This window comes from Sceloporus occidentalis, unplaced genomic scaffold (assembly GCF_023333645.1).
Source record: "Sceloporus occidentalis isolate IW3139 unplaced genomic scaffold, rSceOcc1.0.p SCAF_1, whole genome shotgun sequence".
Classification (NCBI taxonomy): Eukaryota; Metazoa; Chordata; class Lepidosauria; order Squamata; family Phrynosomatidae; genus Sceloporus; species Sceloporus occidentalis.
Window position 1 is genome coordinate 268,045,314 of NW_028316981.1, and position 15,493 is coordinate 268,060,806.

At 42.5% G+C, this 15,493-nt stretch overlaps 1 protein-coding gene across 1 annotated transcript; it reads right to left on the reverse strand.

The window, feature by feature from the left end:
• Positions 1–2,983: 2,983 nt before the first annotated feature.
• On the reverse strand, positions 2,984–12,741 carry LOC149323853 (uncharacterized). Its single transcript, XM_089493319.1, has 4 exons — positions 12,670–12,741; positions 12,548–12,585; positions 4,018–4,143; positions 2,984–3,204 (listed from the first exon to the last, which is right to left on the reverse strand). The coding sequence occupies exons 1-4, from the start codon at positions 12,696–12,698 to the stop codon at positions 3,074–3,076; spliced, it is 324 nt and encodes a 107-aa protein (XP_089349445.1). The 5' UTR covers positions 12,699–12,741; the 3' UTR covers positions 2,984–3,073.
• Positions 12,742–15,493: the final 2,752 nt, after the last annotated feature.

Sequence of the window (15,493 nt, forward strand, 5' to 3'; positions counted from 1 at the left end):
CAAGCAAATTAACTGCTACCGTGTGCTTTCTGCTGTCACGTAGGGGTAAGGTGAATCAATGCTGACTCACTGAATTCTCTGCCAATGGAATTCCCAGGCTCTCAGCTGTTTTCGGCCAGCCTATCTTCAGCAAGTGAAAGACACTCCTTAGTTGCAGTTAAGCCTGTCTGTCCCAAATCCACTTCAATCCAGTTTGCTAGTCAGCATGTCTGAGAGATTCTCAGCTAGTCAGTATTGTACTCTAAACAGTGTGTGGATTAGTCTTCAAAAACCAAGGGCACAAAGCAAAAGCAGCTCTCGGTTTCATAAGAGAGTTAAGAACCACTCATCCAACCACATTTTGATAACAGACTTCTTCTGTTATCTTGAAAAAATGCTGCAATAATCCTCTTACCTATCAAGTTGTGCCAAGCAAAAAGCTCATTCTCCTCTTTCCCTGTCTCTCTCTTCTGATTATACATCTCTTTTATAATGCTATCTTTTCTATACATCTCATAATCGACTCAGGGACTAAGCTATTTCTAGCAGTGACGTAAATCAGGTGTGGATGTGACCTTATGGTTGAAAACTGAAGAACATTTGATAGCAGAGTTTGCACACACATTCTCATCTATTGTCCCTGGCTAATAAGGGTTGAACAGACAATTAGATAGTTTCTTTTAATGGGGAGGAAGATGAAAACCAAGCTAAATGTAACTTATTGGGTGGCAAGGAGTGGACTCTGTCACACCCACCAATTACAGTTCTGTAATTCTACTTCAACTGTCATGGCAAATCCTGGGCTTTGAGTTTGGTGAGGCACTAAACTCTTTGGTGGAGAATTCTATATGTCCCCCACTAAAGAGCAAATCCAAGTATTCCATTGGATGTTGCCATGGCAGTTAAAGTGGAACCACAGTGCTATAAATATGGAGTGTAACAGGGCCCTGATATTTTTCCTGGAAGTTATGCCTCCATTATGAGAATACATATTATTCTTTCAGACCAAAACTATGCATTACTTTTAATGCAAATAATACAGCTAAAACTGTGATTTTTTTAAAAAAACTTAGATGTAAGCATAGGGATCATGATCTGGAACAGGGACGTAGCCAGGATTTTAGGAAGGTGGGGGGGTCCAGACTAAGTGCCACCATTATAATGGGGCTTGAGTGTGGCAGTGCAGCAGCACACACCATTCATTTTTCTAATGGAAGGGGGGTCCAGACCCAAGAAACCCCCCCCCCCTTGGCTACATCCCTGTCTGGAACAAGATTTCAGCATATATAGGGAAAATCTATCCTGTTCTCTCTAGCCACAATCCACCTGAAATCCCCCACCTATGAGCCACTGAAAGATAGGTTTGTTTGTTTGGATTTAAAAAAAAAAAAGATGCTCATTAGTGTCCAAATCATGGTTCCTGAAAAAAAAATACAACTAAATCTAGCAAAAATCCAGCAAAAACATGATGTGATATTGAATAGTGTCTTTGAGACATTGTGACATGGCAAAATAAATCAATAGCCAACCCATCACCCATGGTTATGGATAGTTTTTTATAAAGTTTTATTTTTTAAAGGGCAAGGAGGTACATACCTACTTTTCCATGAATGGTCATGTAGCAATTTTTCACTGAAGGATTCAGATTGTACATTGTAGATCTTTCCCAAAGTATTTCAAAGTTCTTCTCCACCTCCCTTTTACTGTTATAATAACTCTGTTAGATGGGCTACACTGGGAGTTATTGAGATACCTAGGTCATAAAGCGAGTTTCTCAGTGCTGAATGATAATGGAACCTGAGTCTTCCCAACAGAACTTTCCCACATTTCATGTCTGAGAGGGTGCTCCTCCATTCAAAAGTCATGGCATATAGTATTATGGAAGCAGAAAAATCTACAAGCATGTGCTTCCTCGATTTGTTAAAAAAAAGTAGAATGGTAAGAAATCAACATCTGATAATGTTCTGTGTTTTCATGATCCCCATAACCTGATACCTAAAGCAGCTAATGGCAAGGATGGCCTTACTTCTTCCCATACATTTTTCTTTAGTCATGCATAAGGGAGCATTTGCTCGTGTCATTCTGCAAGAGAACTCTTCAGGATGTATACAAGAGACTTTTACATCAGATTTATTTATTTTAAAAACCCAACTTTTCATCTCATCAGGCCCCTCAGTTCAGCTGCCTGGCCTGAATCCAATTTGCAGTCTTAACAAAAGCAGACCCATTGGATCAATTGGCAAATAGATGACTAAGGCGCATTACAGACTGCTGAGAAGCAGCAGTCTGGCTCCACCTCCGCTTGCAGCGTCCAGGAACCGCAGCCTTTAAATGGCGCGGCTCCCGGACGCTGCAGAGAAGGAGCGCAGAAATCGCGCTCCTTCTCAGCTCCTGGAAGAGACGCCGCGAGGTGCTAGTCGCGCACTCGCAGCATCATTTCTGGGGTGTGACATGTGGACGCAGTGCATCCGCTACGTCAAGATGGCGGTGGCTGTGTGGAACGGCCACTGCCATTTTGTGCACACAGAGTGCGTACTAGGGTTAGGGGGGTGCGGAAGCACCGCCCCTTCCTAATCCTAGTACGCGCTCAGCGCGTACTATATGGCAGTCTGTAACCCGCCTTATTTAAATCCCATTTAGTCATGTTGGGACTAACAATAGGTTTCAGACCACTGGGTATTTTTTTAAAAGTAAAAAAATGAATCTATATAGTTAAAGATTACAAATAAATAAATAAATAAACCTAGCACAACATTAACCAAAGAAACTATGTGGTACAGAGGTTATAATGTTGACATACGGTTTAAGCAGTCCAAGTTTTAATCTCTATTGAGGCACTGGATTCACTGTGTACCCTTGGGCCATTTTTTTTCTTTCACCTTCCCTGACCTACTTCATAGGGTTGCTGTGATGTCAAAGTGTCACCTTGAACTCATTGGAGGAAAGAAAAATATAAATAAAAGAAAGAAAGAAACATATTTATTTAGATGAAAGTCCTAAAATTTTAGTAGTAACAATGTTAGTAAGTATGTCAAAACATTTTAGATCAGTGCATCTCAAAGTATGTGATATGACGGACTGGCATTTCTCTTCTCTAATGTGTTAGGAGTTGGTACCATATTTGTGTCCATTGGCTGCAACTCTTTCTTTCCTGGAAACTCACCAGGGACAAGCATCGCTTCATGGACCATGATTCTGAGTAACAGACCTTTAGATGCTTTCCTCCTGTTCTTTGACACAGAAAAAAAATGTTACAAATGTAAATAACAATGCAATTCTGTTCAGGTTTACTTGGAATTTAAACCACTATACTCAATCAGGCGAGGGCTATTCTTGGCTTTGTTCTTAGCTTGTCACCTGCTACATGCTGGGGGGGGAAGGAAGAAAAGGAGGGTGGGTGGGCAAGGGCACCAAAGGTACCAAAGGTCTGAGCTCCTTGGGACAATACCTGAGCCCCTAGCCTTCTTGCCTTTATCTCCCCAACCTTTCCAATTGGACTGAAGTGCTCAGGAAACATATTTGGGCATTACTGACTGCTGCTGTAAGACCAGCGTCTTTTGTTAAGTTTGATGGAGAGGTGAAGGCAGAAGCAGTGGTGACCTGCTCATGCTTCTGAGGAGAGAAATATGTGAAATAGAAAGGGAAGGGGAATCTGCAAAAGGAAAAAGAGAACAGACCATTGTGAAGATGAAGGCCTGAGGCAGCTACCAGGGACCTATTAAGTGCTTGGAAAGCAGGAAAGGGTCCCATTTCCAACTTTGCTACTGGGGTGCCTTTAACCTTTCTTGTCTAAACATTGATATGGCCGAGAGAGAAAGAGTTCAGCCAGCTAGCAGGGGCAGGAAGTGAGCAACTGACACATAAAGCACACATCTCCATGCCAGCATGCACACAACACACCTTGCTACAGATTTACCTGACAGCATTCACTGATGAGGGGACAAGGAGGAGCACATTCGCCACACCCTGCCCTCTGCTGCTCCAGGCAACTATTTCACCAGGCCTCATAGTAAATCTACATCTCCTTCCCAGACTTACCTTGATGTTCCTCTATTCTTGCACAGCACTGGTGTCCGGAGCTGCTGGCTGGGGAGTCTTTGGGTTTGGGTGCAGCTGCCCCATGTGGTAAGCTTCTGAACTGAAGCTCACATCTCCTATTACCTTCTAAATAACAAGAACACAATCAGAACCTCCCATTAAACATGTACATTGCCTTTACATTTGTACTGCTGGAACATAACTGCTCTAGATTATGATTATATACAGATTCACACTAATGATTCTCTGCACCATTCCTAACTAATGAGCCCTGTCAATATTTGCCCATGTCTGAAATATACTCCAGCATTTCATTGCTTCATGGAATCGGAGAGCTGAAAGGTATCCCCAAGGGCTACCCCATGCCATGAACGAACACACAGCTAAGGATGATGACCTTCCAACCTCTCTATAAAGATTTCCAACAAAGGGAAGCCTACCAGCCTTCCAGCACTGTCCATTCTATTGACATCCAGCTCTTACTGTCAGGAACTTCATTCAATCCTAGAATCATAGAATAAAAACAACAACATAGAGTTGGAAGGAACCACAAGGGCCATCTGTTCGAACCCCCTGTCATGCAACTAAAATATTCCTGAGAGAAGCCCATCTAATTTCTATTTTAAGACTTCCAATGATGGAGAGTCCAGCACCCTCCAAGAAAATTCATTCTGCTGTCAAACAGTAAAACAGTTTTTTAAAAAAAGTATTCCAAATGTTTAAATAGAATCTCTTTTCTTGTAATTTGAATCCACGTATTCACGGACCAGAACAGACTATGCTTGATCCATCTCAGTTAGTTCCTTTACATGGAACAAAGGGGCACTGTGCAAAGTCATACTACACCACACATTTATCACATTTTTTTTGCAGAGGTACTCCCCCAAGTGGCGGAAGACTACTTTCTGTCATGGCCTGTGATCCTCCTCACTTATCATGCATTTAGCACTACCAATAGTATCTGTTCAGGCCTAGAAAACAGGGGCACAAAACTCTTGGAATTACAACAAGCATTCTTCAAGCTACAGTACTCACCATGTGAAGTAAAAAACAAAAAATCAACAAGGCAAAACTTGGAGCCAGGACTAATCTATTACAAAACAGACTAAAGACAGGAAATAGCAGAACCTTACAAGTGGTCACACAGAGTTTCTAACTGAGACCACTCAGAAGTATCATCAATCAGCTACAACCCATTCTGGACAATAATGTTGGCCCTCTCAAGGGCTCAAGATTAGAGACAATCCCTTAATGATTGACCAGGAAAGGTGCTAAGGATCATCATCATTAGGTGAGGTAAAGGGTATGGCCACTGATTGCCTTTCCATGGGTCTCCCTTTACTTTCATTGTAAGTGGAAATGCATGGAACCCTGGGGTGTGGGGTTGGAAGTGAGGTGATCAGCTAACTCATTTCTTTAGTTTTATCTAGGTCTCTAAGTGCCCTCTGGTCAGTGTGACTCCTAAATATAATGACTTCACAATATGCCCAACTCCAGATATTAACTATGATACTGCATATCTAGTGGGAAGAGTATACAATATGCTAACACCCCCAATCTCAAAATATTACTTATCTACAGGAGGACACACAACATGGATGGGGAGACTGGTACAAGACTTTGCCACAAACTAAGATGCCAACTCTGCCCACACATCTATTAGGGAAATGTCATCACAGGACCTAATCACATCACCCACAATATTAGAGGTACTTTCACTTGCTCACCCCTAATGTGATATATGCCATCCTTTGTAAATAATGCACCTCAGCATTCTACATGGAGCAAACAAGCCAGTCTCAGTGCCAGATGATAAATAGCCATAAACCAGACTTTAGAAATGGGACTGCACAAAAACCAGTTGCAGAACACTTCAGTTTTCCCGGGCATTCTATCTCGGACCTCAGAACAAGAATCCTTGGGCACACAAAAAGAAAGGTAGGAAGGAAGGAAGGCAGGCAGGCAGGCAGTCTAGAGAGGGAAACAGCAGAATTGGAATATATCCACAAATTCCAGTCCATTGATTGAAGGTTTAACAGAGACAATGATTTCCAGACATACTACACATATTGGCCCCATTCCCACTGGGCATATAAAGTGACGTATTTTGCTGCGATTCTGACTCGGATTATTTCCCCAAGTCGTAATCGAATCTGACCCATTGTTTCCATTAAAAACGGATGCAAACAGACCTGAGTTTTTTTACCCCTGTTTTCATTCCCATTGGTATTTTCCCTGTGGTAATTTTAAGCGGGTTATTTTGCTCCCCATTCCCATTGCCCTTCCGGGACCTCTTTTTTTTTTTTTAAAGCAGCTGTCAACCAAGCGCTTAAGCACTTGACATCACAGCCAATCAGTCACTTAGGCGCTTTTCCCCTCCAGGAAAGGAAGAAGGAGCCTCTATTCCCCTCAAATCTATTCTCTGGAAGAGAGAAGGAGCCTCTATTCATCCTAAACTCTTTTGCGTCCAAGGCTCTTCTGTATCTTCCCATAGTTCCTCTGGAAGAGAGAAGGAGCCTCTATTCACCCTAAACCCCTTTGCATCTCAGGCTCTTCTGTGTCTCCCCAGACTCCCTCTGGAAGAGAGAAGGAGCCTCTATTCGTCCTAAACCCCTTTGCATCCGAGGCTCTTCTATGTCTTCCCATAGTTCCTCTGGAAGATAGATGGAGCCTTTATTTCCCTCAAATCCCTTTACCTCCCCCATTGCTCCCTGGGCTGTCTGGGGGGCGATTAAGCAGGCATATAATGCAAAGCCGATCTGCTGCTCAGGCAGAGGCAAAAAAAGAAAAAAAGAAAAAAGAATAGTTAAAACGGTGTTCAATGGGTCTCCTCACACATTGGTCTATGAATGTGGAGCAGGGGGGAGGTTGCAGGGGGCTAAATGTGTTTACTGAGTTTGGAGGTCAATGTAGTGCGATTGCCTTACCCTGCTTCCCACTCCACCAGGGGAAGGCTATGCGAACGGGAGAAAATGGCGCCGGTAATGCAGGAAAGAGAACAAGCGGATGACACCCCCAGGCCAGCCCCTTGAGCACTGCTCCTCCCATCCCCAAGTTCCCGAATCAGAAACCTTTTCATTCCCATTCGTATGCTGTGAATCAGACTCAGGAGGCACAGGAAAACTCACTGAAAATGTGCAATTAAATTAAACCAGTTTATCAACCACTGATTTGGTTTTTTTCAGGATAATTCGATCACAGGGGAGTCAGATGCGAATTCCAATGGGAATGATATCGGAGCAATGCGGCTCGAATGCGCACTCAAATGGAAACGATGCACCCATGATTCACATCCACGTTATAAGCCAGTGGGAACATGGCCATTATAACACTCATTAACACACTAGCCTCACGAGGGCTCTCTTGTCTATTTTATCATATCTCCTTTATGGTTCCCAGGAAGCATCACACCACATTCCAATAACTCCCTCCACCAGTCATATCATTATCTACTCACTTTGGCTTTAGGCAACTTTTTTATCCTGCCTTTGTCCCCCAGGGACCTTAAAAACATTTCTATTGCTATTCACACATGCAGCCAGACCATTCATAGCTGTAAAGGTCTATTCCTAGGCACTTCACTTCATGCATCTGAGGAAGTAGACTTAAATCCATGAAAGATTCTGCTACCAACTTCTTTTTCTCAATTAGTCTCACTGGTCCTACAAGATCTCTTTGCATGGGCTTAATTTGCAAATCTGATTCCTAAGGCAGTCTTTGGCTCTGTTTGGTGAGAGAAAAGAGCTTAAATGTAGAGAATACACAATTCCCTTGATATTTAGTTTGAACCTTAGGGAACAGAAGTGCCTTGGGCTTTGATAAAGAAATAGAAGTATTGTCATTTTGTACAGTACCTCATTTGCACAATTCACAGTTTCTGGAAGAGCCCATATAAAAAGTCTTTAGTGAAATCATGTTACAGGCTTTAAAAATCCAGATAAGACCAGTTGGATATTGTTTACCAGCTCTGCCTGGAGTTCTGTATCAGACAGTGAGTCACCCTGTTTGTTCACACTATCTTTGCTTCAACATTAGACATTTGAAACTCAACTTGCCTGAAGGCATCGAAACTGGGAAATTGTGTGTCTTATTGTTATTACATGTTGTACTTAAATGCCCCCTTACTACAAAACAGCAGCTGCAATTTCTTCTAGTTCATAAAAAAAGATGAGGTTGGAATCTTAAGGTTTTCTCTTACACCTTGGAAGAAACAATTGTATACTTTATTCACCTAAGCTGAACTCAAGCACTCTTGCTGAAAGTAGGTTCGTTGTTTGCATACTGTACAAATGACCTGTACTTGAAAACATCTCAGAGCCAAATTGCATGTTACTGTAATCTACCAGTTCCCCAGTAGTTGGGGAGGCAGTTTAAGCTTCTACTGGCTATATCATTCCCTCCATGGCTGCAGCAGAGATAGCTCACAGTCCTGCAGTCTCAATGTTCAGATTATCCTTTTGGATAAACAGAGTCTTCTTTCTATGATTCTATATTTGGACTATGATTCTATATTTGGATTTCCTGCATGGCAGGGGGTTGGACTGGATGGCCCTAGTGGTCTCTTCCAACTCTACGATTCTATGATTCTATGATTCTTTCAATTAGATTTGAGTCCTGCAATTAGTTTTTTAAAAGTTGTTTAAAGTTTCTCCTCTCCCTGAGCAGACTGAAACAAAAATTCTAGAAACAGTCAACACACCCTAAAATACTATATACTAAGTACACTCCAACTGTGGTAGCCTGCATGGTGTTTAATTAGGACTCCAGGAGACAAGGGGCCCAGTCCTCCCTCTAGTCACATTCTGTCAGCACAAAAAAAAGGCAATAGCAAACCCCCTGTGAACAAATATTGCCAAGAAACCTCTGTAATAAGTTTGCCTTGGGGCTACCATAAATCAGAAATGACTTGGATATACACTGAAACAGCAACTAACCTTGAAAAGAGGAACAGCCACATCCTGGGGTTGACAAGACAAGCACTGTAGAAGCAATTGGTTTTTTCTTTCTGATACTAATACTTATGCAATTGTTTGTCTACAACAAGTATCTATCTCCTCACAGCTACGATTGCCATGGGACCCAGTAAGCTGGCTGTCACCTGGGCTGCTGCCACACTGCAGAAATAAAGCAGTTTGAAATCACTTTAACTGCCATGACTCAACACTATGGACTTCTGGGATGTGTCAAACTGCTTTACATCTGCAATGTGGCAGCAGCGCTGGTTTCCATTTGGACTATCATCTCTCCCAGATTCCAAGCTTTCATTTAAACAACAACAACAACAACAACAAAGGATCTAGCCCCTATAAGGAGTAGAGGTACAGGGCAAAATGTACAGTGAATTTTTTTGTCCAATTGTTATTGCTGTTGCTGTTGTTGTGTGCTCCAAGTCACTTCCGACTTATGAGGACCCTAAGGTGAACATATCATGGGGTTTTCTTAGCAAGATTTGTTTAGAGGAGGTTTCCTATTGCCTTCCCCTGAGGCTGAGGGAGTGTGATTTGCCCAAGGTCATGTACTGGGTTTCATGACTGAGCTAGGGATCGAACCCTGGTCTCCAGAGTTGTAGTTCAACACTCAAACCACTATGCCACCTTGGCTCTCTTGCATCATGAAAAATGTTGGAAATGCAAAAGAGTTAAATGTGTCATAGAGAGAGCAGTAATGATTCGGTTAATCAGTTGAGTTTATCACACATGGCTCCTGGCACGCAAATGGAACTGTACAAAAGGGGACAGGAAGGGAACAGAACAGGTGGGGGATGCATTTTATGGCAGAACGCTGTCGGTGCCACCACCAAAAATCCCCATTCCATTCCCCATCCATCCCAGAGGAGGCAATTTTTGAGAACTGTTCTGAACACCATAGCACCCAAAAGCCAGCCCATATGTGGGCAGCTGGGTGGCATGATGCCGGCTTACCGGCATCTTTAGGGCAGCTGGAAAGCAGAGCAGCTGGAAGCTATGTGGGCAGCTGGAAGTCAGCTTTTTATGCCGGTGTTTTCTGGCCCTTAGTTCTCTTCCTGTTCTAACTTAATTTAGAACCCTTAGAGCCCTTTTTAAAAATCTCTAATAGAGTTCTTATAATAAAAGTTTAGTTCATTTCCTATAGCCATTGATGTAAATGTTCCTTAATCATAGTAGCTAGTGACTGTTTGCATGAATTTTATGTTGTTGTTGTTGTTTTTAAAAAAGCACACCCTGTTTTTCAGTGCATTCAGATAATGAATGAAGAGGAAAGTCTAAGGTGATGGAAAGTGCTAGAGCTGGAGGAATGGCTGCATTAGATAAGGCAAGGAGAAAAGAGGGTGTGTGTGCAAGGGGCAAGAAGAGGAGTGCAAAGAGCAAGCACAGCAAAGGTGCAAGGTGGTGCAAGAAAAGAAGTGAGATATAGCTGAAGAATAAAAGGAACAAGGTATTATGAATATAAGGTGAGGCAAGGGAGAGGAAAGGAGGGAAGCAAGGGTGAGTGGTGTAGTCGGATGATGCAAGTGAGAAATAGGTGTGCTTTGGAAGTTTGTTCTTACTTTCTTCTGCATTTTCCTCTGTAAATCAGGAGGCAGGGATTCTCAGGGGCTTCCTGTCATATTTTCTGAATCTGTACCTTGTTGTCATCAGTTAAACAAAACCATACATGAGAAAATGCTGGTTGTGGTTACAATTTACACCAGGAATGTGTGCTTTAAATCATTCCTGTCTTGCTGTTAATCTCCACAACAAGCAACTAAAATTATATTTTCTCTATGAGGGAACTTGATTTCTAGACATGTTGGATTTAGCACTTAGGCTTGTAAAATGATGGAAATTGTTTTAGAGGCTGTTCCAATTACCAAAAGGATCAAAAAGTGATAGAAGGATTAAAGGTTCAAGCCAGAAATCTATCTAGCATTTAGGAGAGAAAATGATCTAAGACATTCAGCCAAGGAACAGGTAAATTAAGAAGATATAGGGCAACATCTGCAGGAAGATCCTTGAAAATCCAGAAGAGGGAATTCAGTGAAAATCCAAAAGAGGATTTGATGGAGGTCAGTTGACTTCTCCCTCTAAGGAAATAGGCAGAAGTGTCCAAATCGAGAGCTCACTACTATTTATGAATATAGTGTTATAACACTGCTGCGAATTGGGACAGTAGCACCTTGAACTGCACACAATGTACATTAATAGATAAAAAATGTTTTTAAAAAAAAACACTGTGGCCTCAGTTTAAATATGATCAACTTTTAAAAATATTTCTTGAATCTTTTCCCCTTAACAACAAAGCCTGTTTTCTGTTAAGCTGTCAGCCTGAGAGTCTCTGTGTTCTCCTCTCAGTCTTTGCTTCTTCCATGTTCTGATGTGTTTATACACAGCACAGCCCTGCAAGTACAAGAACTTCTCAGGACCAAGTGGTTTCATGGTTACAGTCCAAGCAGTCTTACGTGGCCATCTGTCTAATATGAAATTGGCAAGCTATGGATTCTCTCAGTGGAAGAGGATGCACAGTAAGCAGCCAGCCTCCTGTAGGAAAGTTTGATCTGTTCCACTGACGGTTGCAAAACAAATGTCTAATAATAACTTTACAGCAGCCTTCACTGAGGGGAATACTGGCTTCTTCATCAATGTAGTAGCTGGCTGTTTCCAAGTAAGAGACTATTATACAGAAAGCCTCAAAATGAAGATTGAATTGAGACTCCCTGAGAGTAGAAGAGAACCCAGTGCATGAATATGTCAGTTGTATTGAAGTCTGTCACACATTAGCCTCTGCCACAGGCCTGCTTCATTGATTTCTGCTATCTCTGTTATAGCCAAATTTCAGTTCAAAACAATTTGTGAAATGGCATGAGGTAAGCAGCTTCATTTGGATGCCATTAATTCCCTTAACTCACAAAGCCAGTAGGTATATTTGTAAACTGCCAGGAGGTGAGCTATAATTCTTCTCCTTGAGGCACTGTGCCAGTGGAAAAAACTGACCTGAAGCAGATCTCATTGGCCATGCAATGATGAAAATCTAATGTGGGCAGCTGTTTTTCTGGGAACTGTCACTCACCACCATTTTATTTCACAGTTTTGAATTAATCTTTTCTAAATAAAGCACCAGAGGGAACTGAGACAGGCTTTGCTTCCTTTGCAAACAACAAGTAATTCTAAGAGAAATACTGGTAGCTCCTTTTTACTTTTAAGAGAAATAATTGTTTAATACATATATACTACAATCTTTCCCATGGGAGAAGGAATGACACCAGGACTGGTGATTATCAATACAGTTCATTTCTACTCAGCAGTAAATCCAGCCTAATTCAGTTGGACTTACTTCCAGGGAATATGCATAGGATTTCAGGATCAATATTTGCTTTAAAACATGTCAGGCTTAACTAATCCACAACAAAGGCTTAGTGAATCCAAGAGCATACTGCAAACTTTAAAAAGAGATTTTAAAACAACAGAAAAGAGTATTGTTAAGTATGCAATCCAGCTAAAGATAAACATTTAATTCTTCTTGATTTCAGTTAGAAAGTTAAACAGTTGCCCATTGAAATAAAAAAAGGACTTACCTTTAGCTGGGATGTACCCTAAATGTTTGTTCAATTGCCTTGAATGGAGGAGAAGAGGAAAAGTGTTATTTAAAAAAAAAAACCCAAAACAAATTCCTAAATAGAAAATATATAGTTGCTACCTGTGTGTTGCTGTGTGCCTTAAAATCATTCCTGATGTATGCAAACCCTAAGATGAACATATCACATGTTTGTTTGCTTGTTTGTTTTGGTAAGATTTGTTCAGAGAGGGCCTGACATTGCCTTCCTCTGAGAATGAAGGAGAGTGACTTGCCCAAGGTCCCCACCCAGTGGGCTTCCATGGCTGAGAGGGATTCAAACCCTAGTCTACAGAGTCCTAGTCCAACAGAAAACCACTACACCACATTGGCTCTCTAACTATCTATACTAATACAAATACTAATCTTGTTGGACATAAGAGAGACTTCACTGCAATTATTTTTGCATAATAGACTCTGAGTGACTCTTGCACTGCGTGTACCCAAGTATGGCTCCCTTCACCTAATGCTCAGACAGAGCCATGTGGGGATTTTTCCTTTGCATTGCTGTCCTACATGGCTGCAGTATGTACATCATAAGGGGATGTGAATTTGTTCATGCAGACCTGAGAAAAGAAGACACCATATTTTAAATTGCTTGTCCATTCTGTCAATGTCTAATATACACTTTACATTTGGCCTTTCAGATGGGAAAAAGCAAAAAAAGATAAAAAAAAAAAAAAACAACCCCCCCCAAACCATTTTCAGTGTACTATCTTGTGTGACAAAGTTCATACACTGTTCTGTTTCAACCAGTGCCATTCTCCACAGCTCCTCAGGCCTGGAAGCAAGTGTCAATTCAGAGATACAATGACTGCATCTCCATCACTAGAGGGATTGGGTAGAGTTTCAGTAGACCTGCAAATATATCAATTATGTCTTCAGATTGATATTTGGGTTCTGATTAAAATAGCCCTGTTAATAAAAATAAATAAATAAAAATTTTATTTATATACTGCCCTTCCATCAGATCAGGGCGGTTTACAGCAAGTAAAATACAATAATAAACAATTAAAAGCATACCACAATTACAAAAGACATAAAAACAAAAGGCCCCAGGATTAGCCAGTCTCGTTGCCAGTGCGGCGGAGGAGGCCTATAGGACCTTATTCAGGGAATGCGGTCCAGAACAGAAAGGTCTTTAGGTCCCGTCTGAATTGGGCCAGGGAGGTAGCTGAGCGGAGCTCTATGGGCAGCGTGTTCCAAAGGGCCGGGGCGGCGATGGAAAATGTCCTCCTGGTAGTGGAGACCAATCTCGCCCCGGGAACCCTAAGTAATTGCTGCCCAGATGTTCTGAGGGTGCGGGGCGGAGTGTATGGGGAGAGGCGGTCCTTCAGGTATCCTGGGCCCAAGCCATTTAGGGCTTTATAGGTCATCACCAACACCTTATATTGCGCCCGGAAGCAAATGGGCAGCCAATGGAGATCTTTTAATGCTGGTGTTATGTGGCTGGCCCTGGACGTACCAGTGACCAGCCTGGCTGCCATATTCTGCACCATTTGAAGCTTCCGGGTTTGGTATAAGGGTTGCCCCATGTAGAGTACATTGCAGAAATCCAGTCTCGAGGTTACCAGGGCGTGTACCACAGTTTCAAGGTCCCTCTGGGCCAGGTATGGGCGCAGCTGGCGAATAAGCCGAAGCTGATGACAGGTGCTCTTGACCGTCGCATTCACCTGAGCAGTCAGGCGAAGGGACGAGTCAAGAAGCACCCCCAGACTGCGCACGGAGTCCTTCACAGGGAGCGTGACCCCGTTCAGGACAGGTGGAACCACCGCCATTCCTGGACCAGGGGAACCTATCACGAGTACCTCCGTTTTCTCTGGATTCAGCTTGAGTCCCGTTTTCCCTCATCCAGCCCATTACTGACTCCAGACAGGCCACGAGAGGAGAGACGCCATCCTCAGTCACTGCATCAGTCGGAGACATAGAGAAAATTATTTGGGTGTCATCAGCGTACTAATAACCCCGCGCCCCATGTCTCCGGATGATCTCTCCCAGCGGTTTCATGTAAATGTTAAATAGCATGGGAGACAGAATGGCTCCTTGAGGGACCCCAGTTTTAAGAGCCCTCTCGTCGGAGCACACGTCTCCCAGCTGCACCATCTGGGACCTCCCGGAGAGGTAGGACCGGAACCACTGGAGCGCAGTGCCCCCGATTCCCACCTCTGCCAGGCGCCCCAGAAGGATACCATGATCTATGGTATCGAAAGCCGCTGAGATGTCCAAGAGCACCAACAGGGACACGCTCCCCCTGTCGATGCCCAGACGGAGATCATCGACCAAGGCGACCATGGCCGTCTCAACCCCGTAACCCGCCCGAAAGCCAGTTTGAAATGGGTCCAGATAATCCGTTTCATCCAAGACCCCCTGAAGCTGGATTGCAACCACCCTCTCGATCACCTTCCCCAAAAATGGCAGCAGTGAAACTGGCCGACCATGTTAGACCATGTAAGCTGCCCTGCCCTCATACAGCTCAAACAATTAGACTTCTTCTTATGTAATTATTATCTAATAATTCAACTCAGTTGATTAACTTCCTCAAAATTAAAAAAAAATGTTTCACAAGAGTCCTAAAAAGAGAAATAGTTCTTCTTAAAAACAAAAACAAACTTCTAATAAGCAATTCCGTATTATTCCTAGATGAGGACGAAACACCTTTGCTTTAGTTCCACTTTTCCATGCTTTAATAATTCTCATCATTTTCCTTGGGGACCTCCTTCTGTATTTTTTTAAAGCATCAGTTTTTTGTATCTATGTAGTTCAAGATAATGAAACTTTCATTTTCATTGCATGTGAAACAAATTAGACAGAAGTGTCTTTCCAGTCTAAATTTATTTTGCATGACATAAATGGCCAGATTAAAAACCAGACTGTAATAGGATATCTTACTTGTTAGCTGACAGGTTCC